Source organism: Emydura macquarii, unplaced genomic scaffold (assembly GCF_026122565.2).
Source record: "Emydura macquarii macquarii isolate MOO-44397 ecotype Brisbane River unplaced genomic scaffold, CSIRO-AGI_Emac_v2 contig_2205, whole genome shotgun sequence".
Taxonomy (NCBI): domain Eukaryota; kingdom Metazoa; phylum Chordata; order Testudines; family Chelidae; genus Emydura; species Emydura macquarii.
The window spans coordinates 17,094,414-17,120,821 of record NW_027132342.1 but is presented as its reverse complement, the minus strand read 5'-3'; the positions used below and the strand labels follow the sequence as shown (position 1 = coordinate 17,120,821).

At 49.1% G+C, this 26,408-nt stretch overlaps 2 protein-coding genes and 1 long non-coding RNA gene across 8 annotated transcripts in view; 1 reads left to right on the top strand and 2 right to left on the bottom strand.

Annotated features, from left to right (window-relative positions):
* Positions 1 to 25: 25 nt before the first annotated feature.
* MIURF (mitochondrial elongation factor 1 upstream open reading frame) lies at positions 26 to 14,512 on the bottom strand. Of its 3 annotated transcripts, none has more exons than XM_067559527.1 (2): positions 14,280 to 14,512; positions 26 to 265 (listed from the first exon to the last, which is right to left on the bottom strand). In XM_067559527.1, exon 2 carries the CDS (start codon positions 237 to 239, stop codon positions 27 to 29), a length of 213 nt encoding a protein of 70 aa, XP_067415628.1. In that variant the 5' UTR covers positions 240 to 265; positions 14,280 to 14,512; the 3' UTR covers position 26. The 3 variants fall into 3 exon arrangements, with proteins under 3 accessions (XP_067415628.1, XP_067415627.1, XP_067415626.1); XM_067559526.1 differs by lacking the exon at positions 14,280 to 14,512 and adding an exon at positions 952 to 1,466; XM_067559525.1 differs by lacking the exon at positions 14,280 to 14,512 and adding an exon at positions 967 to 1,466.
* Positions 14,513 to 14,658: 146 nt separating this feature from the next.
* LOC137160735 (uncharacterized) lies at positions 14,659 to 18,667 on the top strand. The gene is made up of 2 exons (XR_010921971.1): positions 14,659 to 14,949; positions 18,296 to 18,667. It is a non-coding gene; the product is annotated as an uncharacterized lncRNA (long non-coding RNA).
* Positions 16,945 to 26,408, bottom strand: part of MGAT3 (beta-1,4-mannosyl-glycoprotein 4-beta-N-acetylglucosaminyltransferase) — a 32,080-nt gene continuing 22,616 nt past the window's right edge. For all 4 annotated transcript variants that reach the window (XM_067559519.1, XM_067559521.1, XM_067559518.1 and 1 more), the window contains one exon: positions 16,945 to 23,480. In XM_067559519.1, the coding sequence (XP_067415620.1) occupies positions 21,974 to 23,479 (1,506 nt within the window). In that variant the 5' untranslated portion in view covers position 23,480 and the 3' untranslated portion in view covers positions 16,945 to 21,973. The remainder of the gene's footprint in view (positions 23,481 to 26,408) is intronic.

Sequence of the window (26,408 nt, the reverse complement as noted above, 5' to 3'; positions counted from 1 at the left end):
GGTAAGAGCAGGGGGAGAGAAAGACTCTAAACCAACCCTCCCAGTCTATTGTGCAGGAAGGCCTGCCCCTTCTCAAGTTGTCTCTCCTTGTCTTCAAGCCGCTCCAGTTGCTGGTTCTTGCGGAACTCACGCCGGACTGAGGCGAAGTAAAAATCACGGTCAGTGTAACGTAGACCACGGCCCTGGCTCAGCAGAGCGCGATAGAGTTTCAGCACTGCCTCACGGGACCACGCTGCCATGGGGGACAGATACAGGTGAAGGCAAACTGAAGAAAAATGGAGAAGTGAAAGTTCAACATTTGTTTGCCAGCTGCATTTTGCTGTCTCCCCCCTGCAAGTCTATCCCCGATACTTTCTTCGCAAGCAGCTGGAAAAGGGGAACCCAGGGGGATGGCTCTCCCTCTGGTAGAAGGAGAGGGAAACCTCTTAGGGCAGAGGAAAAGATCCCTGCTGAGGGCAGAAAACAGCCTCACCTTATCTGCCAGCAAAGCAGAGAGGCAATAACACAAAACAGAGACACTGTGACTGTGACCCTGCCCCCCCCCAGTACGACACTAACCCCCCTCCTGCACTGAGACACCCTGAATCAGCTTCCTGCCTTCGCCAGCGTCTGTCTCTCCCCCTCCCCCCGGCTGCTCCTGCCAGCAGGGCCCCCACATGGGAGGGGAGGGAAGGGTACACTTTACCGGGGCCCAGAGGTCCTGGGGGGCCGTCCCAGGCTGCAACCCGCATGGGGTACGTGTGTGGGACGGGGCCCGTGTTACAAGTTTGCACTGGGCCCGAAAAAATGATGATTGGGCCCTGCTTGCCAGGCGCAGTAAGGAAGGCACCTGCTGGTGGGTGCCCCTCGCGGGCGGCCCGTGTGGGCTGAAGGGCCCCGGGCAACTGCACAGGGCGGGGTCCCTTGGGCGGACGGGCCCATTGCGGAAGGGTGGGGGGAGGCGGCCCTTACCCCGCGCGCACTCACCCGGGAAGCGGGGGCTGTTTCTCGGTCCCTCACTGACGCCTGGTCCCGCTTCTGAGCCGAGTCAGCGCCGCCCTACCCGCCCCGGCCGGCACCGCTTCTTCCGACCCCGGGGTCACCCAGCAACAACATGGCCGCTTCGCTTCCGGGGCGCGCGACCCCGGGCGGCCAACCAGCGAGAGCGAGCGGCAGTGGCACAAACTGTACGCATGGGAGGGCGAACTTCCGCCCGCCGCGGCGCGCGAGGCGGGGGAAGGCGCTCGCGGCTGCCTCCTGTGGCCGGGGAAGGCCGCGCGCTGGCCGGAACGCGAGAGGGGACCTCTTGGAATCCCTCCCCGGCCCCCCCCCCCGGCGGTGTTCAGAGCCCAGAGTACCTGTCTCGGTGACAAGTCACTGGCGCGCGGCCCGAAGCCCGGGCAGGACAGAACAGGGCTCCGCCGCAGCGGCAGGCAGCGCGTGGGAGAATGGGGAGGCAGGCGAGGCACGCGCGCGCCTGTCTAGCGCGGACTGGTGTGGTGCCTCTCGCTGCTGGACCTGTGGCTCCCAGCACAGGACGGCCTGCTGGGGTGGCTGGGCGGGCCTGGGGCTCCACTCCCAGCCAGGGCTAGTTTGGCTTCGGGTGTCAGTTGACGGAAAGTCTTTTAATCCGGTTTCATCCCTTTGTTTTGGTTCAGTGTCTCCTTGGCACCTTGGACACCGGAGTAGAAAATATGTCGGTCTCCCCCTGGCTCAAACTGCGCTGGCCTGCACCTCTCTCACCTGCCAGGGCTGGCTGATGGCTGCTGTTGGCACCTGGGGCAGCCTGCCTTAGCTCTTGCTGAGCTGAGCTGGTATGCCAGGCTCGGGTGCAGGCTTTAGTGTCACTTCCCATCTCTTCTTATGTATTTATTTAGCTATTTACAGGTCTGCAATCAAAGAGTGCTGGTCCAATTCTTTGTGTGCCCGAGATAATCTTTGAGACGTGCCTGGATAAATAAACAGACCCATTATCATAGAATCATAGAGTTGGAAGGGACCTCAGGTGGTCATCTAGTCCAACCCCCTGCTCAAAGCAGGACTAACCTCAGCTAAATCATCCCAGCCAGGGCTTTGTCAAGCTGCAGCTTTAAAACCTCTAAAGATGGAGATTTCACCACCTCCCTAGGTAACCCATTCCAGTGCTTCACCACCCTCCTAGTGAAAAACTTTTTCCTAATGTCCAACCTAGATCTCCCCCACTGCGATTTGAGACCGTTGCTCCTTGTTCCGTCATCTGCCACCACTGAGAACAGCCTAGCTCCATCCTCCCTGAAACCCCCTTTCAGGTAGTTAAAGGCTGCTATCAAATCTCCCCTCATTCTTCTCTTCTGAGACTAACTAAGCCTAGTTTCCTCAGCCTCTCCTCATAAGTCTTGTGCTCCAGCCCCTAATCATTTTTGTTGCCCTCTGCTGGACTCTCTCCAACTTGTCCACATCCTTTTTGTAGTCGGGGGCCCAAAACTGGACACAATATTCCAAATGCGGCCTCACCAGTGCCGAACAGAGGGGAATAATCACTTCCCGCGATCTGCTGGCAATGCTCCTACTAATGCAGCCCAATATGCTATTAGCCCTCTTTGGCAACCAGGGCATACTGCTGACTCATATCCACCTTCTTATCCACTGATACCCCCAGGTCCTTTTCTGCAGAACTGTTGCCTAGCTCATCGGTCCCCAGTCTCTAGCTGTGTATGGGATTCTTCCGTCCAAAGTGCAGAACTCTGCACTTGTCCTTGTTGAACCTCATCAGATTTCTTTTGGCCCAATCCTCCAGTTTGTTTAGGTCACTCTGTATCCTATCCCTACCTTCCAGGGTATCTACCACTCCCCCTAGCTTAGTGTCATCTGCAAACTTGCTGAGGGTGCAATGTACCCCATCCTCCAGATCATTAATGAAGATGTTGAACAAAACCGGCCCCAGCACCGACCCCTGGGGCACTCGTCTTGTGACCGGCTGCCATCTAGACATGGAGCCATTGATCACTACCCGTTGAGCCCTATGCTCTAGCCAGTTCTCTATCCATTTTATAGTCCATTCATCCAACCCATAGTTCTTTAGCTTGCTGATAAGAATGCTGTGAGAGACTATCAAAAGCTTTGCTAAAGTCAAGGTATATTATGTCCACCACTTTCCCCACATCCACAGAGCCACTTACCTCTTTATATAAAGCAATCAGGTTGGTCAGGCATGACTTTCCCTTGGTGAATCCATGTTGACTGTTTCTGATCACCTTCTCTCTTTCAAGTGCTTTAAAATGGATTCCTTGATGACCTGCTCCATGATTTTTCCAGGGATTGAGGTGAGGCTGACCGGTCTGTAGTTCCCTGGATCCTCTTCACTCTCTTTCTTGAAGATGGGCACTATATCTGCTTTTTTCCAGTCATCAGGGATCTCCCCCAATTGCCACGAGCTTTCAAAGATAATAGCCAATGGCTCTGAAATCACATCAGCCAACTCCCTCAGCCCCCTTGGGTGCATTGCATCTGGCCCCATGGACTTGTGTGTGTCCAGTCTTTTTAAATAGTCCTGAACCTGTTCCTTCAGCACTGAGGGACATTCACCTCCTCCCCATTCTGTGCTGCCCAGTACAGTAGTCTGGGAGCTGACCTTGTCTGTGAAGACAGGCAAAAAAGGCATCGAGTACTTCAGCTTTCTCCACATCCTCTGTCACTAAGTTGCCTCCCCCATTCTGTAAGAGGCCCACATTTTCCCTAATCTTCCTGTTGTTGGTAATATACTTGTAGAAACCCTTCTTGTTCCCCTTCATATCCCTTGCTAGCTGCAACTCCAATTGTGCTTTGACCTTCCTGATTTCATTCCTGCATGTCCGAGCAGCATTTTTATACTCCTCCCTAGACATCTGACCAAGCTTCCACTTCTTGTAAGCTTCTTTTTTGTGTTTAAGTTCACCAAAGACTTCTTTGTTAAGCCAAGCTGGACGCATACCATATTTGCTATTCTTTCTGCAAATTGGGATGGTTTGTTCCTGTGCCCTCAATAAGGTTTCTTTAAAATACAGCCAGCTCTCTTGGATTCCTTTCCCCCTCATATTAGCCTCCCAGGATTACCCTAGGATCAAATCAGATATCCAGTGACCCCATACATAAACAAATTAATTAGCAGATTCTTAAATTTCATGTCATTCTTTAGAATTTGGTGTTTGCTGTGGTGTGGGTGGGATGCAACGTCAGGGTTTATATTTATATTATATTTGCATCTGGAGTTAGTTTTTGTTCCGCTAATGCTTTGTGGTTAAGGGAGTGTTTGTTGCTTTGGTTAAGGTGGCACCAGAAGTTCAACATTCTTTTTTTGTATGTTTATTAGGAGAGGAAAATGTAGCCATTATGCTCTGCACTTACTGCTGGGCAAGTCCCTATAGCCTTGACTACACTTGAAAGTTTTGTCGATGTAAGTTACAGTGATGATCAAAAACAGCTGTAATTACAACACTTGTGCTTATCAACACAGCACTAATTTTGTTGCCAGAGCGCATCCACACAGTTGGTGCTCTAGCAATGTACTGTGGGCAACTATCTGTGGAACTAACTGTGCAACTCATCACCGTGTGCCGCTAGTTGTGGGAAGGTGGAGAGGATCACAGTGCATCATGGGTGCGGGCTCAATGTCCCATGATGCAGTGATTTCTGTCGTGTCATCCATGACTGCATTTCACAGCATTTTTCAGTGGCTCCCGTTTCCTGAGTGCCCGCCATCTCTATACGAAAGGATAGATCCTGCACTGCTCTCCACTGTTGTCAGTTTTCTGAACACATTGCAGCTGGTCATGCAGTATATCATGAGCACCCAATTGGAAATGGAATCTGAGGCACCTGATCTGCTGTGTGCCATGGGAACAAACAATGCTGGATTACTGTTTGCATTCATGGAGCATCTGTACATGGTGTGCTGCTGCTTTTGGGTGTGTGAATCAAGCACTGAGTGTTGGGATCTCATCATTATGTAGGTCTGGGATGATGAGCAGTGGATGCAGAATTTTTGAATGTGCCTCTCCGTGGTTATTTTCTTATCAGTTGCAGGCGCTCAGCAGGTGTGGAGAACAGAAGCATAATTGTGAGTGCAATAGCAGCATTGATGCCTTACAGTAAAATACACCTCTTTCTCGCTGTCTCCTGGAAGCACACAGCTCAATGATCAACCAGGGCATGGTAAGTTGTGCACCGGGGCAGAGGGCACACAAGCTGGGAAAAAGGTTCTGGGTGGTTGTTTGGGGTATTGATGCAGGTAGATAGGGACAAAATTTCAAATTGTGCCACCATTTTCCACAGGCAGGTGCCACAGAAGCCCATATCTCACTCCTGAGCATAAGCAGGGATGCTACGGTGCCTTTCCTCCATGCGAACAGCTTCAAACTGGGTCCCTATGCTGCTCACCTGTGTGCCGCTTTAGTCCCTACACAAGTGATTGCTGATTGGTGCAGGAAAGTTTCCTACAACAGGGGAAGAAACAAAGCAGCTCTGACGAGGAATCTCCAGCAGAGGATTGGAGAGTACCTCCAGGAAAATTTCCTAAAAATCTCTCTGGAGGATTTCTGTGAAATCTCGGTGTGCATTAACACACTTTCCCCCACACTGCCTAGCTGCACAGAGGAATGGGAAGCACATGCAAACACAGCTACTCTCGTGTATTTCTATCCCTTCAATCAGCTGTGTCATGCAACCAAGCAAAGGACAGCTGTATCTTAGGCAACCAAGCAGCATCAGCTCAAAAAAATCACTTATCCGAGCTCTCCTCTCTTTGCATCCTGCACCCCAGAGCTGGAGGACTGGGATTGGCTCAAACTCTTTTGGGTCGGGAAAAGGTCCTGGCTCCCCATGTCAGCAAATGACCCAGTCCCCTGCTCCGCATCATTCTCCAACTCAACCTCCTCATCCGTGGCTGCTTTGTCAGGGTTGAGTCTGGTGTCTGCTGCTTCCAGACCCATGAAGGTATCCACGGGTCTCTTGGCGGTGGAGGTGGGGTCGTTGCTGAGGATGGCTTCCAGCTCCTTATAGAAGCAGCAGGTCTTTGGCCCTGCCCCAGTGTGATGGTTTGACTCCTTAGCCTTTTGGTACCCCTGCTGCAGCTCCTTGATTTTTGCATGGCACTGCAGTGTGTCCCATTCATAGCCCTTTTCTGAAATTAAAAAGGAAATTTGACCATACGTATCAAAGTTCCTTCAGCTGGAGCAGAGCTGGGCCTGTACAGCCTCATTTCCTGTACAGCTGATCAGATCCAGAAGCTCTGGTGTGCTCCAAGCAGGAGAGTGTTTGGTGCATGGAGCTGCCATGGTCAGATGGGAAGATGCGATGTGAGCTTTCCATGCCAACCAAGCAGGAAGTGGAATTTCAAAAATTTTCAGGACTTTGAAGGGGGAGAGGCAGATGACTGCAGGGCAACAGCATTCAAACTGATGGCTAGAACGGTCAGGATGGGCATTGTGGGACCCTTCCTGGATGGCATTTACACGACATAACCAAGAGCGCTGTCTACATTGATGCTTTGTTGCTAAAAGTTTGGTGCAAAAAGCTCATAGACTCAGACTCATAGACTTCAAGATCAGAAGGGACCATTACGATCATCTAGTCTGACCTGCACAACGCAGGTCACAGAACCTCACCCACCCACTCCTGTAATAGACCCCTAACCTATGACTGAGTTATTGAAGTCCTCAAATCATGGTTTAAAGACTTCACGGTACAGAGAATCCACCAGCAAGTGGCCCCATGTTGCAGAGGAAGGCAAAAAAACTCCAGTGCCTATGCCAATCTGCCCGGCAGGAAAATTCCTTCCCAACCCCAAATATGGTGATCAGTAAACCCTGAGCATGTGGGCAAGACTCACCAGCCAGATACCCGGAAAGAATTCTCTGTACTAACTCAGAAACCACTCCATCTAACATCCCATCACAGGCCATTGTGCATATTTACTGCTGGAAGTCAAAGATCAGTTAATCGTTGAGGTGGTTTTATTTTGTCACAAAATCAGGGTAGTTGGGTCGGCTGAAAGAGGGAGGGATCGCAGTGTGTACAACACTACTATTTTAGCACAAAAAGCTGATTTTGGTTAACAAAAGTCTGTAGTGTAGACCAGGCTTTTATGTATACAATACTTGCTTTCAGAATTGCAGGTGTAGGGTTTCGGTTGAAGTCTTGTTCTAGTTTCTGTATCTGACTTGTAAAGTGCAGTGCTGCTCTGAAAAATGACTTTGTACAAATTATTTGACAGGGCTCCAGGTCTGTCTTTGAGTCCAATATAAATATATGCTCAGTTTATAAGAAAAAAGTTTGTTTGTTTTTTAAATTGCCTTTGCCCCCCCTTTTTTATTATTTTGAATATAAAAAGGCAGCCTGAAAGACTATTTGCTTCTTTTGTTTTAAATTTTTTCTTGCTTTAAAAAAAAAAAAAAAAAAAAAAAAAAATCTTAGGAATATCACTAACATTGGCAGGGTTTTTGTTTGTGTGTTTCTTTTACTGGAGGGCTTCTGGTGGTTCTCATGCTTATTATGAGTTCTCAAACCTTAACTGAAAGTGTGGGAGTGTGGAAACTTTTACAAAATAATCCTTTCAGCCAATGTTTGTTAGGTATTACAGTTAAATGTGTGTAATTTTAAACAGTCTGACTTCAAAACCATTCCCCCTCTCAGCCTGTTATGTTTTGTAATGTCAGAATTGTACTAGTTCTCCAGTTATGTAAGGCTATGTATACACTAGGGAAATTTTGCCTGCCATTTCTAACACTGATTCAGCTCCACCAGTGTTAGCAATGTTGGGAGCCCTAGTGTCCATGAGCCAATAGCTGCCATTACTGTTTTAAGCACTATGTTGATTAGATCTCATCAAATGAGAGCCACAATTAATGGCTCTCTCTGTAGTTCTGTCTGGAAACATACTTCCCATTGAACAAAACACTCAGTTTAATGGAATTCTTGAAATGCTTCTAGGATATTCCTATACTCTACACGAACAAACACAATAGAGAAAATATGGCTTCATTCAACTGTAACCCTACATTGGCTACACCAAAATGGTGCTCTAGTGTTGATGAGGCTCCAGAGTTCATGTCCTAAATGGCTTTTTTTGTTCCCTTCACATGGATTGCTCCTGAAAGCAGAGCAGTCTCTATCCCTGTGCAATGGGGGAAGGAAAAGTTAAACAAAAAATTTAGCAACCGTCTCTTCCATCTCTCTCTAAATCCAGACAAATTCCATTGCTGGGTGATAATCCCTAAGTCTGTTATTAATTTCTCCCTCTCTGTTCAATATGCTTTGTACCATATGAATGGCCAAGATCAACCAAAAACCTAATGACTCCCCACATAATCTAGTTAACTCTTTCTGTCAAAGAGATTTAAAAAATCTGGACCATTTATAAGAAAATAATAATAATTAATTCCATTTCATTAACAAACACCTTACAAAGCTGTGCCCTGGTAAAAAGCAAGGAGGTATACATTTGAAGAACCCAGGCTAATTGATATAATCCTTCCAGCTCTTTAAATAGTAGCATAAGTTAATATTTCAGTAAATTTTTTCAACAGGTCCTGATGTTCTAACTAATGCATATTGCCCCAAATAAGCAAACTGCTTACCAAATGTTTTTAACTTCAAGCAGATGAATGATTCCCATTGCTGTTCAGCAAAGCACTTAAGGACACTCACTGATGGTATTTAAGCACATGCTTACAGTTAAGTATGTGTTTGAGTGCTAGGGATGGGATTACTTAGGTGCTTACAATTAAGCATGTGCTTAAGGCCTTGATTCAGCAAAGCACGTAAGCACTTTCTTAAATCTCACTGACTTCAGTAGGCCATAAGCATGTATCTGAGTACTTTGCTGAAGTGGGACCTGTGTGCACCACTGCCCTCTACTGAATCTGCTCAGGTATTGAGAGCGTTCTCTCTGCCTGTTTTCAGGTTGTCCTTTATTGGCTGGCTCACCAAGGAGATGAGCCCTGAAAAGATAACTCATGGAGAGTCTCTTGTCGCTCGCAAGGTAGAGGCCTGTGCTTTTTGGAGAAGCAGGTCTTGAGCAGTATTTTAGGGATTATTAAAACTTTTTGTTTTCTAAACATAAAAAACATACCATTAAAAAATTAAAAAGTCATATACATCGACATAATTTTCTTAAAGTAATAGAACATAAAATGGCATAGGATTATAATAAAATAATTTATACTGGAGGTAATACAAATATACAAGAGAGCTTTTGACCCAATCAAATCTAATTAGTCATATTGCCTTGTTAAATTTCCTTTAGCCTAAAATTATACTATACATTTGTCTCTTTTTCTTTTTCCCCTTTTAAGGTGGGAAGATTACTGGACCTCATGATGATCATCTACTTTTAGTTCAATCCATATTAGGATGTATAAATACCGGAATAGAAAATAATGCTGAAAATTTAATCAATACTATGCTCACTGCGGTTACTCTCCCTCTGACAACAGAAACGGAGCGGGTTATATGGACAATGAAGATGCTCATATATATGGAAATACTTCCACAAGAGGAGAAATTGAAAAAATTGGGACTATTTGTAGAGAGGAGACAAATAGGAGGGGAGATGATAGTGGTATGCGGAATGACGAATGGTATAAAGAAGGTAAATTATGTACTCATAATAACACTCTCTCACAACAAGGAGATCTTCGTTGAAACTGGAAAGTAACCTGATACAAGGGAACATAGTTTTACAAAAGGCATAATTCTCTTCTATTTGGTTGTATTCAATGTCTTCATAAATGATTTGAATAATGGCAGTGAGTGTACACTTATGAAGTTTGTGGATCATACCAAGTTGGGAGGGTTTGCAAGCGTTTTGGAGGACAGGACTAGAATTTAGAATGATCTTCACAAACTAGAGAAATGGTCTGGAATAAAGTGGATGAAAATCAATAAGGACAAATACAAAATACTACACTTAGGAAGGAATACTCATTCACATAAATACAAAATGGGAAATGACAACCTCGGAAGGAATACTGCAGAAAAGGATCGGGGGGGTGACAGTGGATCAACAATGTAATACTGTTGCAAAAAAAAAAAAAAAAAGGGATGTCTTAGCTGGAATGTTGTAAGCAAGACATCAGAAATAATTCCTCCACTCCACTCAGCATGGATGAGGCCTCAAAGTGGAATATTGTGACCAGTTCTGGGCACCACACTTCAGGAAAGATGTGGACTAACTGGAAAACGACCAAAGGAGAGCAACTAAAATTATTACAGATTTAGAAAATATGACCTCAAGGAAGGATTTAAAAAATTTAGGTTTTTTTATTGTGGAGAAAAGAACATGGAGGGGGGACATGATAGTCTTCAAGTACATAAAAGGTTGTTATAAAAAGGAGGGTGATAAATTGTTCTTATTCACTGAGGACAGGACAAGAAGTAATGGGTTTAAATTGAAGCAAAGGTCATTAGGTTAGACATTAGGAAAAGCTTCTGAACCGTAAGTGTAGTTACGCGCTGAAACTAATTGTCTAGGGAGGTAGTGGAATCTCCATCATGGGTTTTTAACAACAGCTAAGACAAACACCTGTCAGGAATGGTCTGGCTAATACTTAGTCCTGTCTCAGTGCAGGTCCATTCCAGTCCTACATGTCTATGATTCTATAATTAACCTGTGAAACTCACTGCCACAAGGTATTGATAAAGCCAAGCATTTAGTAAGATTCAAACTGGGATTGGACATGGCTATTGGATAACGAGACCATCTGCACTTACATAACATAAGATTTTAAAAAAAGATATAAACCTTTATACTTCCAGGAATAAGATAATCACTGACCATATCTCTCAGGTGCTTGGCTGGCTGGTTCTGGCTTATATGCTTAGGGTCTAACTGATCATCATATGTGGGGTCAAGAAGGAATTTTCCCCCAGGTCAGATTGGCAGGGACCTTGTGAATTTTTCACTTTCCTCTGCAGTGTGGGTCTGGATTACTTGTCAGGATTATCTGGGTATATCTAACATAATCATTTCCGTGCCATCATGGGGGCCTGAGGCACTGGTGCATCTCACTTACTGCCTGTGGCACATAATAATCTAGTCTCCTGTGGGCTGTAATACTTTGGCCTAATTTCAGTTGCTGGGTTTAATGTGTGGGTGGTGGGTGGTGTTGGTGGTCTATGATATACAGCAGGTCAGAATGGATGATCTGGCAGTCTCTTCTGGAATTAAACTCTATGACACTATGACTGAGAGGAGATAGAAAGAAACTTCTACTATGGGGAAGTTATTCCATAATTGTTCACTATGTGGTTTCTTGCATTTTCATCTGAAGCATTGGGTGCTGGCTGCCATCAGAAAGGAAGGTTTGGGCCACATGGACCATAGTTCTGATCTGGCATGGCAATTCCTATGTCTACCATGGCTTCATCATCTGTTAGAGAACAATAGCATCATAATTTATTCCATCAAGCATGTGTGTGTGTGTCCACATACATATAAAATACATGGAAGCTTAGGTTTTAGTATGAGAGGTATGATGCACTTCAGTAGAGAAATCTTACATATTTTTATCTGTTTGTAATAATTGAGGGTAGGGAGGCACCAGTAACATAATCAGTTGAATTAAATGGATCATCTCTTTAACACCTGTCCTATCTGTTTTTCAATACATCATGCATTTTTACCAAAACCAGAGAGTTTAGGACAACTATTAAAAAAAGTCACCAAACCATATTCACTCCAGCACAGATTGGTTATCTAAATTGCTATCTTTCACCTGAACCCAAAGACCCTTTTTCAGGCTGTCAGTATATTTCCAAACAAGGATGCTAGAGTCTCAAATACAGCTATGTAAATGATCCATCTGACAGCCACATAATGTCTCTCTTTTAAGGCTGAAGTTCTATCCATGCTATTAACCATGAAGTAATTGGGCCAGATTCTCTGCTGGTATAAAGCTTTGTTGAAATCAGTGGAGCGGTGCCAATTTACATCAGCAGAGAATTTGGTTCTTGTGTCCATAGCATGATTTTACATATGCAGCTGAGAAGCACGTCATCTGTCTGTAACTCTCCATGCAAATGACCAGAGCGTCAAATAAGCTAATTACATCTTTACTAGCTTTACCAGAGTGATCACACAGGGCTCAAGTCTGTAAGGTGACAAGCCCTCTTGCCCTGAGCCACCAAAGCACGTAAGTCCATGCCGAACTTTAAGCATGTTGGGTGGTCCTATTCATCACCTTCCACTATCAATCCCCAGAAGAACTTGCTTAGTAGAAAATAAAGATCTCTGTTTGTCCATATAATGAACTTGTCACAGGGCAGAGGGAAACCTTATGCTCAAGGCCTGAATTACAACCTGTAAAGCTTTCCCAAGCTTTTGATCAGAAACAGACACACACACACACACACACACCCGCCCTAAACTATTTATTAATTTTAAGCAGAAGAAACTAATGAAATTCTGTATGAGAATGTATTTAATCTTTATCTACAGACCTGGAGTTGAGGGAAATTCATATAATCACAGAAATTTCTAAAGGAGCAAGATCAGCAATAGAGATAAGTAATATATTTACGGTAACAATTGATCAAAAAGAGAAGGTAAGAGGCAAAAAAACAGGGAATAATGATTAATAATACTTGGTACCTACATAGCACTTCTTCCATCTACATAGCTACATTAAATGACTTTGCAAAGTTGGTGGCCTTCTAGAGATGCATTAATAGCTTTTGTTCATTTATCTTGTTTAAATCAAACAAACAAGCAACTATGAAGCTTCCAGACTGTACATAGGCAACCTTGTGTTCCTGTCTGCATTATCATCCTTGTCTTCCCCTTCCTCCTCTCTGCTTTGTTCTGCACCATCCTAGCCCAGCTACTTTATTCAGACTGTAAAATCTTTGAGGCAGGTTTGTTCTGGTGGAGACTTGCTGCAGATAGGTATGGATCAGGGAGAAGTGTGCACCATCTCTAACTGATTTTTAAGGACCAGAGATAATTTGCCAGATGATACCACCAGAACCACAACACTTTCCAAGGCTCAGGCACAGGGCAAGCCCTGACCTTCACAATAAAAATAAAAAGAGAACTTGGCACCACACAGCTTCTCCAGGATCGCTTGGGTTACTGCATTGGCCCGGTCACATTCAGGCCAGAGTTTCTCAAATGCGGCCACAACAGCTTCCAAAGCATGGGCAGCGATTGGGGGGCAAAGCAGTGGCCCCTCCTGCAGCATGTAGCTGTTGCTCCTGAACAGCTGTTACCAAGTGCAGTGAGGTGCCCTGCCTTGGTGTTTGCGCTGGCGCTGCCAGCAGGGATCAGCACCCTGCACCGCATAGCCTCCTTGGGGACTCGGGCAGTGCCTCTGGAGACATGGGGGGGCTGGTGTGCATGGTGCCTGTGGCGGCGCTTGTCAGTGGAAGGAGCTGCAGTGTTCAGTTGCAGGAGCGCTCGCCTGGATAGCTCCCTCACTCCTGCCCCGCAGCCTGGGACGCCACAGGGGACCGGTGGGTTCCTGAGCCACCTTCCCTGGAGCAGGCGCTCAACAGAGAGTCGCGGGAGGCAGGGACAGACAGAAAGACGGGTTTGTCAGAGTGGCCACCAGCAAGAATTGGTGGCTGCACTCTGAGGCCACCAGAAAATCTGTGAGAACTCCTGCCTTAGGCATCAGGACCCTAGGCAGTGGCCCATCTACACATCCTGCCATACGCCCTGCTTCATTCATTGTCAGCAATGGCCAGGTGTGCGCCTGACATTCCGCACCCTCTGTTTTTAGGGCTAGTTGATTTGGCAGGTGGGCTGGTGGAGTCCAGTGGCCTTCAGTGAACACTGTATTTCTGTCTATAGCAACCAACAACTTCTCCGGGGTCTGCTAAGTGTCAGCACTGCTGTATTGCCAGCCGTGGAGTTTAAAAAAGGTCATGAGTCCAGACCGCTGGAAAGCATGATTGGCCCCAAAATCATGACATTTTTAAACAAAGATTATATGATGATTTTGTTGGTCTGGCTTTTGCTTGCTGAACTCGCCCCACACATTGTGTGTGTGTGTATGTGTGTTGCCCACGCTCCCTAGTGTATTAGAAAAGGTGACTTTGACCCCTGCTGCAGGCGCTCTCATCCCCATATCTGCCCGTCCCTCCCCTGCCCAGCAATTAATTCTGTCCCTCGTGACCACCACATCAATCCTGTCCCCCACAGCCCACACATCAGTTCTACCCCCTCAGCAGGCTTGACCCCCCCCCCCCCCGCACTCCTGCCTCTGCCCAGCCCCCCTGCAACAGTTCTGCCAAGCCAGTCCTCACCCAGCCCCTAGCCCCCAACAATTCAGCCTCCCCAGCCTCACCTCTGCTCCTCCTGGGAGTCTTCACCCCCAATGCTCCCAGGCCTAGGGCAGGGGCAGCCGCAGCAGGGTCCCCTGCTCCTCCTGCCAGGCTGGGGGGAGGGCAGCTTCAAGGGGTCTTCGTCCCCCGGCCCCTTCTCAGCTGGGGTGTTGCAGGGAGAGGAGAGGAACCAACCTGTTGCTTACAGGAGGAGGAGAAAATGGAGCCACCCCAAGCTGCTGAGTTCTTTTTGCTTCCCTTCCTCTCCTGTGAAAATGGAGTTGGGGGCTAAGGGAAGGGGAAGAAGCTGTGCCTGCTTTCTGCAGCAGCCCTGATTGGCTGCTGTGCCCCCAGGAGGTGGGAAGGTGGAGCCGGCAGACAATAACCAGGCTGTTCCCCAGCACAGCCAACATTCACAAGAGAGTTGAAGCTGCGCTGTCGTTGCCAGGCTCGCTCCTGCCCTGGCTGAAATCCCCTTGGTCACAGCAAAAGCATGCATGTTGGCAACAGCGTGGTGTGCAACTTATCCTGCAGAGCCAATTCAGCTTAACGACGCCCACGAGGGGGCTCATATTCCACGCCCAGCTCCACACCAGTGAGCCCAGCCAGCTTCTTGCCCATTTCACTTTTCAGAACTGCAGTGGATGTGTCTGCCCCGGTGAGAGAGAGTAACTCTGAGCTCATCATTCAAGAGTAAGTACCGGATAATGCACTAGCAAATCAATATGTGGGGAGGCCAGGCCTGGACTACAGGGGGAATGCAACAGCTTGGGGTGGGGGTGCATCAACGTGACTGGGGGCTCAGCACTGGTGTGCCAAAGATAAAATGCGCCATAGTCCATTTCCCCAAGCCCTTGCTTCTGCTGGTTTCCCCCACCTGGAACCAGCTGCCCTCCACATGAAGAGCCAACCAGTTCCCCTCAACCTGGGGCCAAAGTGGAGCTTGAGAGAGGAGGTCTCTGTTGGCTATGGGATGGCCTGGTTGGAAGGTGTATATCAGTGCCCCTAGTTGCGCATATTGGGCATTTCTATGCCTGACATGTCCCTCTACTGCCATAGGTGGATCTGCTCTTTGTGTAATAGGTCCCTTCTATTAAACTGTATGTTAGGGGCTGTGTGGCCAACCTCCAGGGATGGAGTGGCTGATGTGTGCACCACTGCTGGAAAACATCTGCCCTGAGCATCGGCGTGCACAGGAATAAAAATTTGGCCGTTTTGGAGGGACACAGTCTATGCCTCCCCTCCCTCTGCCCCGGCGGCCAGAGGAGTTGGCTCTCCCCCCACCCCCTGCAGCCCCATGGCTGGTGGAGCTGGCGCGCCCTGCCGTGGACTGTGGAGCTGGCTTCCTCACCCCGCAGTCCCCTAGGCCAGTGGCGCTCGCTTTCCCCAGCGGCCAAAGGAGTTTGCTCTCTGCCCATACCCCTGGGGCTGGAGGAGCTGTCATCTCTTGGCCTGGCCCCAGCCCTGGAGGAGGCCTGTGCACCCCACCAACTGGGGGGGAGAGGAGGGGGAAAGCATGCCGCTGCTTGCCCTCCCAACCCTGAGCATGTATCACACTTTTACATGTGTAGCTGTTCCCACAGCTGGGTAAGTTCTAGAAGCCAGTTTCTTAGGTACGAGATATACTGGGGTGCATAGGGATTGGGGAACCACTACCCTGGCTGAAGGAAATGTGTCAGACCTACCCTTTTACAAAAGTTCCCTCATAGGGCTGCAAGGCCCGATTAAGGGAGGAAGGGCTCCTAGCCCTATAGACATTTATGGGCACCATCACAGTCACTACATTGGTTAAAAGGGCACTGCTAGCAAAAATACCATTACAGATAACAGAAATCCATGGGTGCTAGAAAACTGCCACGTGATTACGTGCACACCTCACTGGTCTCTGTTGGGTGAAATATCTCAGACTTGCTCAGCGGGTGCACGGGCTCCCTCTGTTGGCTGAGCTAGTGCAGCTGCTCCTTTAAGTTACTGGGTAAAATATTTTGTGTTTCTGCATCCAAAGATTCTGGTGTTCAAGCCGCAACATGGTGCACACACGGTTACTCAGGAATGACATAGCTGTGCCAAGGCCGGAGGCAGCAACCGCTTCGTCTCGTTTCCATGGGTTCCTGACCAAGTGGGCTGAAATAAAAACAGCCACAGACACCGTCTGGTTTCCCTTCATACTTTGTAATTTTTTAATTATCTCTTCTTTTTTAAGCATCCCTTTAAGGGTGAAATGAAATCCAACCATTTACAGAGAAAATGATTTCAGAATGTACATTTGATTCATCCTTACAAAAAAATTAATTGTGAATACTGGTGTTTATAAATTACAGAGGATTTAAAAAAAATTTTTTTTTGGCAAGTCCACGCATTCTTTTGCCAAAAGAGGGCGCTCTGGGCAATGCCACTAGTCAGTTCCCTAGGTATCTTCAGTCCCAGGGGAATGCCAGTGGATTGCTCTATGGAGGATACTGCTTGATCATTCCCTCAGGAATGGACAGTGGTTTGAATGGAGAATGGACACTGGTTTGAATTCTCCATTTGGCTTTTGCCTTGTATTCCTTTCTATACCATTAGTTGCAACTCTTGATATTCCCAGTGTAAGTGTATTGCATTATAATCCGCTCCCTTTCCTTGGCATGAGGGATTAAAACCCCTCCCATTTTGTCCATACCACATTTAAACTCCTATATTTTCACATTAAGGGTGAGCTCCTCCAATTTCTCAGACAGATTGAAGGGGTTTTTTGAGCTCTGAACCTGAAAACTGAAGGATTTGGGGACCCTTCCCCTCCCCTAGTTTTAGAGGTCTGTGAAGCCAGGCTCACCTTTCCCTTGCCCACTGCCTTCCTAACCAGTGTATACTAACAGGACCAGGACTGACCAGCTCCAGGGACCTCACAGTGCAGAGCTGAAGCAGCCATGAAAGTTGATGGAGAAAGTGGGTGACAAAGGGACATGAGGTGGGGTGGTTCCAGGGTGTGAGAAGTAGCTATGATCTCAGATGATTCCCTGCCTGAGGATAACTGGGAAAAATTCTGCTCTGAGCTCCAACCATACTTGCTCCATTAATGGGATAAGTCAGAGCACCTTCATTTGCCCACCCTCAGCATATAAATGATATGTTGCGCCATGTCCCACTGTGGAATCTAACAAGGGTCCTACTGAATATCTCAGCCACAGGGAGCATATGTTCTTTCCTTCAATATGTGCACTCAGTAGAGAACTGTGATATTTTCCCTCATAATAAGCACAGAGTCATACAAACCATCTCATCCTTTGTTTCCTGTACCCCAAGGGCTATCACACTCAATCGGGCTCTGAGCATCATCAGGGTTTACCACCAACTCCACTGAAGGGAAGGGAAGAAGCACCTACAACCCAGTCCTTTCAGTAAGGGGGACCCACCCGTTCCAACACCACCCCTGTACATATCCCCAAGAACCCACCTCTCAGGACTTAATGTAGGCGAAGGGGGGGAGAGAGCCTTGAAAATTACAAAGGAGTGGGGAATGTTAAAACAAAACTCAAACAGACACACAGCAGAGGCTGCCTCGTCCATGGTTCAATTTAAGAAGGGTAGTGAGGGATTAAAGGTGAAAAGACACGTAGAAATGACAGAAACAGCAGCTGTCAAAGAAGAGTTTCTGGGCAAAGGAGGAAGTCAGTTGTTATTGTTGCAAAAAACAGTGCATAACCCAGCTCTTACATCGTGTCCTAGTTTGCTCCTCTTTTCATTAAACACTCCCCAGAAACAGGTTTGGGTTTTTTAAGCTTTCCCTTCTTAACCTCATTGTAGCATCTTCGGCGTCAGATCACGACAAGATCAAAGAAGCCAGGCTGCTCATACCTATGGTTTATGGGCATGAGGACTGTGGACCAAATCAGACTTTATCGTCACACCCGTCTCTGTCCCCCCCCTCAAGATTTGAGATCCTGCACGTTTGTGTTGCTCCTTGTTTAAGCTTAATCTGTCTCTCTCTCTCCTACAGGCACCCAGCCAGCCAGATGATCAAATCACATATATAACCTTTGCCTCCCCTTTTCTTCAGGGCCTGGTTGGGGCAGACTGCTGGCCTGAGAAATCAACCAGCAATTGCCAGTTCTCAAAAGCCCCATCCTGCAAGGAAGGAAGAAAAAGGAAGATGCTAAACCACAGGAAGTCAATTTCCCTAAAGCCAGTCAAGAGAGGAGTAGCCACGCAAATTAAATACCACAGATGTAAACTGTTCTGGCTTTAAAACTGAACAATTACAAAATTATTCATATGGAGTAAAACATAACACGTTTCTCCTGGAAAGTCCCCAACACAGAAGCCTGTTTCAAGTTTTATGTCCAACCAACTTGGGAGATGGGGGCGGGGACGGGAACTCTGGGATAGAGAGCCCTCCCAGAGTCTCCAGAGGAGCTCAGTTCTTACCCAATTCCAATGGGATCTGTTCCTCATGCCTAGTGGGGGCAGGAGAGGGGCTGCTGGTAGGAAGAGGGAAATGAGGAACTAAGGGAGGGAAGGGGAGTGAGCAGGCTATCCCTCTGTGCTAGATCAGGCATCACTACTGCAGTGATGTGTGCATTAGAAATTCTCAATAGGCAATTGCAAAAAGCCAGGCAAGAAAAGCATGCCCCACAGTGCAATGCAAATCCCAGAGAGCCCATAGAGTGGAAGGGGGGAGGGACAAATGGGGAAAAGGTGCTGTGCCAGGGAGGTGGCATAGTACTCTGGATATCTTGTGGTCTAGTTGGTCCCACATAGCTTCCTACCCAGGAAGATTGCTGGCATTAACCAAATGTCCTAAATTCACCCTAGACTAGTGGCTAGGACTCTGCTGCATGGGAGGGACCCAAATTCTATCTGTCTGGTACCTGCCATCCAGGTATCTGAGCACCTCCCAGCATTCTGGAGTTTGCATATAAATATATATATATAGTATCTCTCTGTCCCCTCCAGTCAGGAGGGACTGGACTTTGGTTTGGTTTGTTGTTACTGTGGAAAGGCTGAGTCAAAGCAGAGGGTTTGAGGGCAGGTTCTGGGCACTCACTCCTCCAAGAATGAAAGAAAATGAGCAATTGCTGGGTCCCTCTGTACCTCTCTGCAATATCTTGTACCAGGCCCCTTGTGCTGATGCACTGTGCTCTCCCCCTGCCTCCAGCTAGGATGGTAGCTCTGCCCAGTTGTGCTATACCCACTGTGGCAAATTCTTTGCCCCTAACATATGCCCCTCCTTTAGCAATTGCCCTCCAGTTCTTGTAAGCCATGGGGGTTCCTTCCCCGTAGTCATGTAACCTCTGTGGCAGATTGGCCTGTAGACCCTGATCTGTGAAGTACACCACCCCTTGCCAGAGACAAGCTCCCTTCACACCCTAGCTGATGTGTCATGCAGATAAAGCTCAGCTTGGGCACAGCAACAGCCTCCTCCCTGGGGAGAGGGTGTTCTCTCTGCAGGACATTTCCCCATCTCCCATTCCACGTGGCAGCCTTCAATGATTTTAGGGAACAGACAGGAGTGGGGGATGGTGGCAGTTATGAATAAAGTGAAATGATCCTTAACGTCTTTTGAGCAAGTGGCACGGGACTAGACGTGAGATCAGATTAAACATGGCTCAGATAATCAAGAACAAAGAGTTCCAGTCCTGATGCTCTCTCTCTCTCTCTCTATCCCAATTGTACTTTAGACCCATAGCTGTTTGAAAAAGGAATTCACTGAGTTCAAAGTGCTAGCAGCTCAGATACCAAGGTGATAAGAACCTTAGAAATATTTACAGTTCAGGAGGAAGGCATGACCTTAGAACGAAGCGCTAGGACCTTTCACTTTCCCCCGGACAGATGGAGAAGGGAGCACAAAGTGGGAAAAGAGAATAGCAGAAGCAGGAATCCAGGGGAAAAACCAAGGGTGGTGAGCCCTGATGGTCAGGGTGGTTTACAGTCCCTCTAGCAAAGAAAGCCCCCTCTATTCAGCCTAGCTGGCCTGTATGCCGGGGGATCATTCCTTATAGGGAACATTCCCTTTTTTCCCCCATGTTCATTACAAACAGGGTGTTGGGCAATCATGTTTCCATCACGTCTCGCTTTACCACTCTCCCTCAGCTGGAAGAATAACGCAGTAGGTTCACAATGTACCTCACCCTGCTACACGCTACGAATCGGGCTCCACACATACACACACTACAGAGCCATTTGCTCAAACTGGGGGCCGGGAAAGGTGGCTGTCAGCCCAAAGAACAGAGACAGTCTAGGAAAGAAGCAAGCCACATCATTAAAAACCCATTGCAGGAGCAAGGAGTGGAGACAACAGGGACGGAGAGCTTAGCTCCCACTGGTTCAACTCTTAAATCCAGTTCTGTCACATTCCCTCCTCACTGCATAACTGTCATAGCCCAGATGAGAGTCTGGATCACACCTCCTCCCAGCCACAATAAGGCAGCATTCCAGGGGTAATCCCCCAGTGTTTTCTCCCTGACAAATTGTTCCTTGGGTGGGTGCTGTGCCTGAATGCACTCCACATCCCATTGGCCCCAACATTCAGGCGTGGCTCTAGGGAGTCTGGGATTTCTCCTTCCCCTCCCTTTTCCTCCACGGAGAAGAGGATTAATCAGCATTTGTATTTTATTGTTATATTGGGGGGTGGGGAGGAGAGGCTCCCTACCACAGACACTGCCGGCAGAGCCTCCCTAAGATTGTTCCCATTCTTACCCACCCATCCAGAGCTAGTTCTGAACAGGTCCATTTATGGAGCACTGGCATACAGAGCCCACAGCTTCCTGGCTTCCCCCTTTACCCAGCAGGCTTGTAGAGGGTTCCCTGAATATCCTTAACCCCTAAGTAGACAGCAGAGCTTCTGAATCCTACCACGCTCCCACCTCTCTCTCTCTCTCACACACACACACACACACACACACACGCCTACCAAATCCATGTACATTAACACTCGTTCACACACTAATCCACGCACTTGTGAACATAGCACACAAACAACCTAGTGAAGTCCCCTACAGTTTGTTCCCCTGATGAAAGCAGGTTGCCAGGACTGAGCCTGAGGTTTTGTGGGCAGAGCTGAGGTATGGGGTGCAGAGTGGTGGGAGTAGAGAAGGAGTACAAGCACTTGTGTTCCACCCCAATTCCCTTATCTGCAAGCTCCAAGACTGGCAGCACACTAGACGAAGAGTGGAGCCCATGAGAGAGATATTGGCACGAGGCTGGTGGGGGGGAGGGGGGGAGCGGCTGTGTTTTAAAAAACACCAAGGTAAAAAAATAAATGCATATAGAGATGCTTTCGCACGTGTACACATAAACTCACATTAACACGCGTGACACAGACATCCACATGGTCATACATTCACCCGCCCACGCACATGCTCATTGACAAACCCAGACTCACATGTGCAGGCAGCCTGTTCCATGGTGGGGGCAACTGCTCCCTCCACCCCCCTATGTAGGAAAATCTGACCCCTGGATAAGAAGATCTCCCCACCCTGCAGGCGAGGTTGAGGGGGTGTGCCACAGTCTTTCTGCCTCCTGCAGGGCCAGTTCCCGCTTCCGCTCCTCCCCTCTGGCCCTCCTTAGCATGACAGGGAATCCCACCCCAAGCCTCACTCCTGGAAGGGGAAGGACAGAGAATGCAGAGAAACTATGCACCTCAGCTGGAAACAAAACGAAAAAGGAAAATAAGAGACATACCTCACTCTTCCCCTTTGCTCTAAAGTTCCCACGTCCCATGCAAACCTTACCCCCCTCACCCAGCCCCTTCTGCCCTCCGGTAGGGATTCTCCAGCAGGTAGTGGAACCGCTGGTAGTTCTTTAGCAGGTACTTTGGGGCATACATTTGTTCCTTGGGGTCAGCCGGGGGGTACTCCTGGGTGGTGCCGTCAAACCACCCACCAGTCCGGATCAGTTCCCGGATGTAGTTGAGGTCCCGCTTGTCCTCATAGTCACCCCAGCGGGGGAAGTCCCCATTCTGGGCTGACACCAGTTTGAAGTAGATCCCCTCTGGTGTGAAGCACCAGGAGCAGTGCCAGCCAGCAAAATGGAGGGGGCTGCCCAGCGACCACTGCACTAGGATGTGGCCTGTGCTGTTCTCATACTGCCGGAAGCCGGGCATGGTGTAGTACTCTCTGCGTCGGAGGCGGATCCCATCAGTGGCGTAGACAGCACGCAACATCCCCACTGTGCAGCCAGAAACCACCTCCAGGGTGCCGGGCTGCTTCCAGAAGAAGCCATAGAGGGACTTGCGCATGTGGAAGGCGAAGGGCTCCGTCCAGCCGTCATAGAGCTTGAGGAAGAGCACGCCGTCGCGGGCCGGGATCTCGTCTGCATCGTCGATTATGAAGACGTCGTCCGGGCGCAGGTTGCGCAGGCGGGAGGTGCCGTCCCGTGTCAGGAAAGTGCGCAGGTAGTCATCAGCGATCCAGCCGTCCTGGCGCCCACCGAGGGGGAAGTGGTCCAGGAAGACGTAGAGCACTTTGTGGCGTATGTAGTCAAAGGAGCCATTGAGGAGCATTTCCCGGAACTTGAGCGGGCGTGGCTCGCCATAGGCCGTGAAGTTCGACTCGCAGACCACGAAGGCGTCCACCACATCACCCAGCTCATGGAAACGGGCATCCAGGAGGTCAAACTCATGGTTGATGTTGATGGCGTTGATGACCCGCCGGGGTACCTCGCGTGGCACCAGCCGATCCTTGGTAGGCAGGTTTGAGTACTGGACCACAGTGGGCACCCCACAGCTAGGGCCATGCCAGCCAGGCAGGCACACGCACTCCACCCATTTGCGCCGCTTTGTCCCGCCGGTGCTCAGTGGCTTGCGAGCAGGGCGCCCCGAAGCAGCACCATCTTCTCTCTCGTCCGTCCGGCCCGCTGCTGGCTTCTCCAGCATCCTTGTGCCCGGTTTGAAGCAGACGCCGCCAGCTTTGGTATGGACAAAATACTCTGTCGTGTCTTCTGGCAGTACAAACTCAGCTCTGTGCAGCTCCTCGGTAGCCCGGCTGGGAGGCAGAGGCTGGAGCAGGGGCGAATGGGAGTAGAGCGGCGTGCGGAGGAGCTCCGGCCCCCCTGGCTCGGGGCTGACCCGTGGCGTGACAGGCACATTGTTCCAGAACAAGTTGTAAACAAGGTTGGGGCTAAGCGAAGCCAGCTCCCGGGGGAAGGTGACGTAGGAGAGGGCCTTGAGGAAGTGCAGGAAGGAAATGAGGCAGAGACCAGCCATGCACAGAGTCAGAAAGAGCTTGTGACGTCTCATCTTCATCCTGAGGAAAAGCCAAAGAGAGAAGCCACGTTCAGTTATTAGTTGGCTGCAAAAGGATCCTGGACCACTGGGGAAAAGAGTGTTGTGTGGGGCCCAGGATATAACCAGAGAGAGGTCCAAACTCAGAACAGGCTCCAGCTGGAATCTTTCCTTCAAATCTTGGGGAGGCTAATCCTAAACCAACTCCCTCCTTTCCTCCCTCCCATTCTCAAGAGACCTGCTGCCTTTGCGGAGTTCCATCCTGGAGTTCAGCAAATCTGACCTCTCCGGGCCTGGACGCTGTCTTTAGACCTGGTCTGTTCTAGAACTTCCCACTGGTATTGGGGCAAGAGGATGGGAAACAGGGAATTCAGGAGACCTCTGATCCCTCCACTCAGCAGATTTTATTAGAGCAGATGGCAAGGTGGGGACAAAATGCAGAGCGCTCACTCATATGCTAGCTCACCAGAAGGTTAGGGGGCTGTCGGAAGGGAGAGCGAGAGAGTGGTTGGGAGGCGGGGCAAGGGGAATAGAAGGTTGAGGCTGAAAAGAAGACATGATTAGAATCGAGTGGAGCAGTGCTTCTCAATCTGCGGCCCGCGTGCAGCCCAGTCAGCACACAGCTGCGGCCAAGAGACATTTTCAGGACCATACAGGTAGTACTGGATGTGGCCCACAATGGTAAATAGATTAAGAACCACTGGAGTGGAGTGTGTAGGAGAAGGGACCTTAAAAAGGTTTAGCTAATGATCTCAGCTTCCAGGGTATGGGAGATACCTAAATCCCCAAAACCATTTGGAAGGCCGTCCACAACACATGTGCTAAAGAAATCCTCTCGCTCCCAGGAAAAGCAACTCAATGCCGAGCAGGGAGAGTCTCAAAAATTAATCTGGTCTCATCTTCTCTCCCCCTCCCTCCTAAAATCCATTGGGCTACTGGACTGTTGCTCAACTCCTTGGCCTTTCATCCCGTAAATCAGTGGTTCCCAACCTGTGGCCTGGGGGCCAAAAGCGGCCCACAGGCTCTTTCAGAGTGGCCCGTGGCTCCCCTCCTGCTGGCTGCGGAAGGGAGCCCACTGCCGAAGGACCTAGGCGGCGTGCATTGCCGCGGGGCTGCAAGACTGGTTCAGGCTCCTTGCTGCAGCCAAGGGGACTGGAAATCAGCATTCCCCTTCCCCTGGCTGTAGCAGGGAGAGGGCAAAGGCTCCGCCATGTCCATAGGCACTGGGGTCCTGGCTGGAGCCAGAGGGAGGGGAGCTCTGATCTCCAGTCCCCTTGGGCTGCAGAAGGGAGCCACTGCCTAGGGATCTAGGTGGAGCGCAGGAGGCTACAGGATGCATGCGGTTTCCCTGTTGCAGCCAGGGAGATGGGAGATCAGTGAGGACTCCTTCTGTCTGGCTGCAATGGGGAGGGAGGGGGAACTGCTGACAGAGACTGGTGGCCCTTCAGGGTTGTAAAAATGATATCTGTGGCCCTCGAGCCAAAAAGGTTGGGATCCACTGCCTTACGTGTTAGGGGCTGAATATGTTGCCTCTGGACCAAGGCAGTGTAAAAACAAAAACAGCCGTCACAGCTAGAACTATTGTGCCAAGGTGATGGGTCCAAGAAAATGAAAGACAGAGCACAGAGGAACCCAGAAGTGTGCGCCCCGTCTCTCCAGGGCAGTTGTTCCCAGCCTTTTCTCTGCTGCGGCACACCTGGAGCTCCAGGGGCTCTTTTCCTCACCCCCGGCCAGTGGCAGGAGGGGAGAGGAGGGGCAGAGGAGCCAACCCGTTGTTTACACAGGAGGAGAGGAAGGGATGAGAGGGAGATTGAACTCCGATAGGTTGCTCCACCCCTGGAAGAGGTAGGGCAGTGAGACCGATGGCCAAACAGAAAGCGGCTCCCCTCCCCCCGTGTTCTCAGAGATACTTTTTCAAAAAACATTTCGTGGCACACCTGTTCGGGCCTGGCAGCACACCAGTTGGGAAACACTGCTCCAGGCAACAGGAGATATGTCATCCATCCCCTTTCCCCAACTGCTAGTCTCCCTGTCTAAGAGTGGGACGGGAGAGCTGTTGTCAGACGGGAAAGTAGCGAGGAGCAAAATCCAGACCAAAAGATATGAGCTCCAACTTCACCTGCCCGCCCCCCTCCGTTCCACACACGTGTATTCACTATTGTTAGGCGTGGAAGGGGAAGTATATTCTCCACCCAGGGGTCAGCAGGTTTGGGGGGTAGTGGGAGGATGGGCCACGAGCAGACCACCTGACATCATGCTAAAGGGACTGCACCTCTCATTACAGCATGAAACTCTGTGCAAAAGTGTGTTCTCCACTAGATGAACACCAGCATGTGGGTGGAGGAGGGATCTGCCCTCCCTGTAAAACTCAGGCTCTAAGAAGGAGGAAGCCAAACCATCTACAAAACTTTCAACTCACACAAAAACGCACCACCTTGTCTGTTCATCACCGTAGACCACCACAACCATGTCACCTTGCTACTCCACTGTCTACACTAGCTCCACCTGAGAATCCTGAGTCCCATTCAATAACTTTGCCTAAGTAGTGAGAGCCCTGCATGAGACTGGCACCTGAGAGCACCTCTCCCTCTGCCACAGCTACTGCCAATCATGGGAGACTCACGAGTGCAGGACACTGCCCTGGACTACGGAAGGCGCTTCCCTCAGAGGCAAGGATGAGCACCAACCTCACTGCAGTCAGAGCCAAATGCAAAGCCCATTATTTCGATCCAGCTTTCCCACAAGAGCTCTGCTCATGGTCAACCCACATGGGGGAAAAGTTCTTCTACCTTCCAGGCTACTCCTGAAGGCAGAGACAGGAAGGCAGAGTTTTATTAATGTATTAACTTGGAAGAGCTTCACTACTATGGCGATGAGGAACACAAAATATGTAGACAGATGCTCATGCTGAGGGAAAGAAGGGGAGGAGTGTGTGCATCTTGGTTTAGGT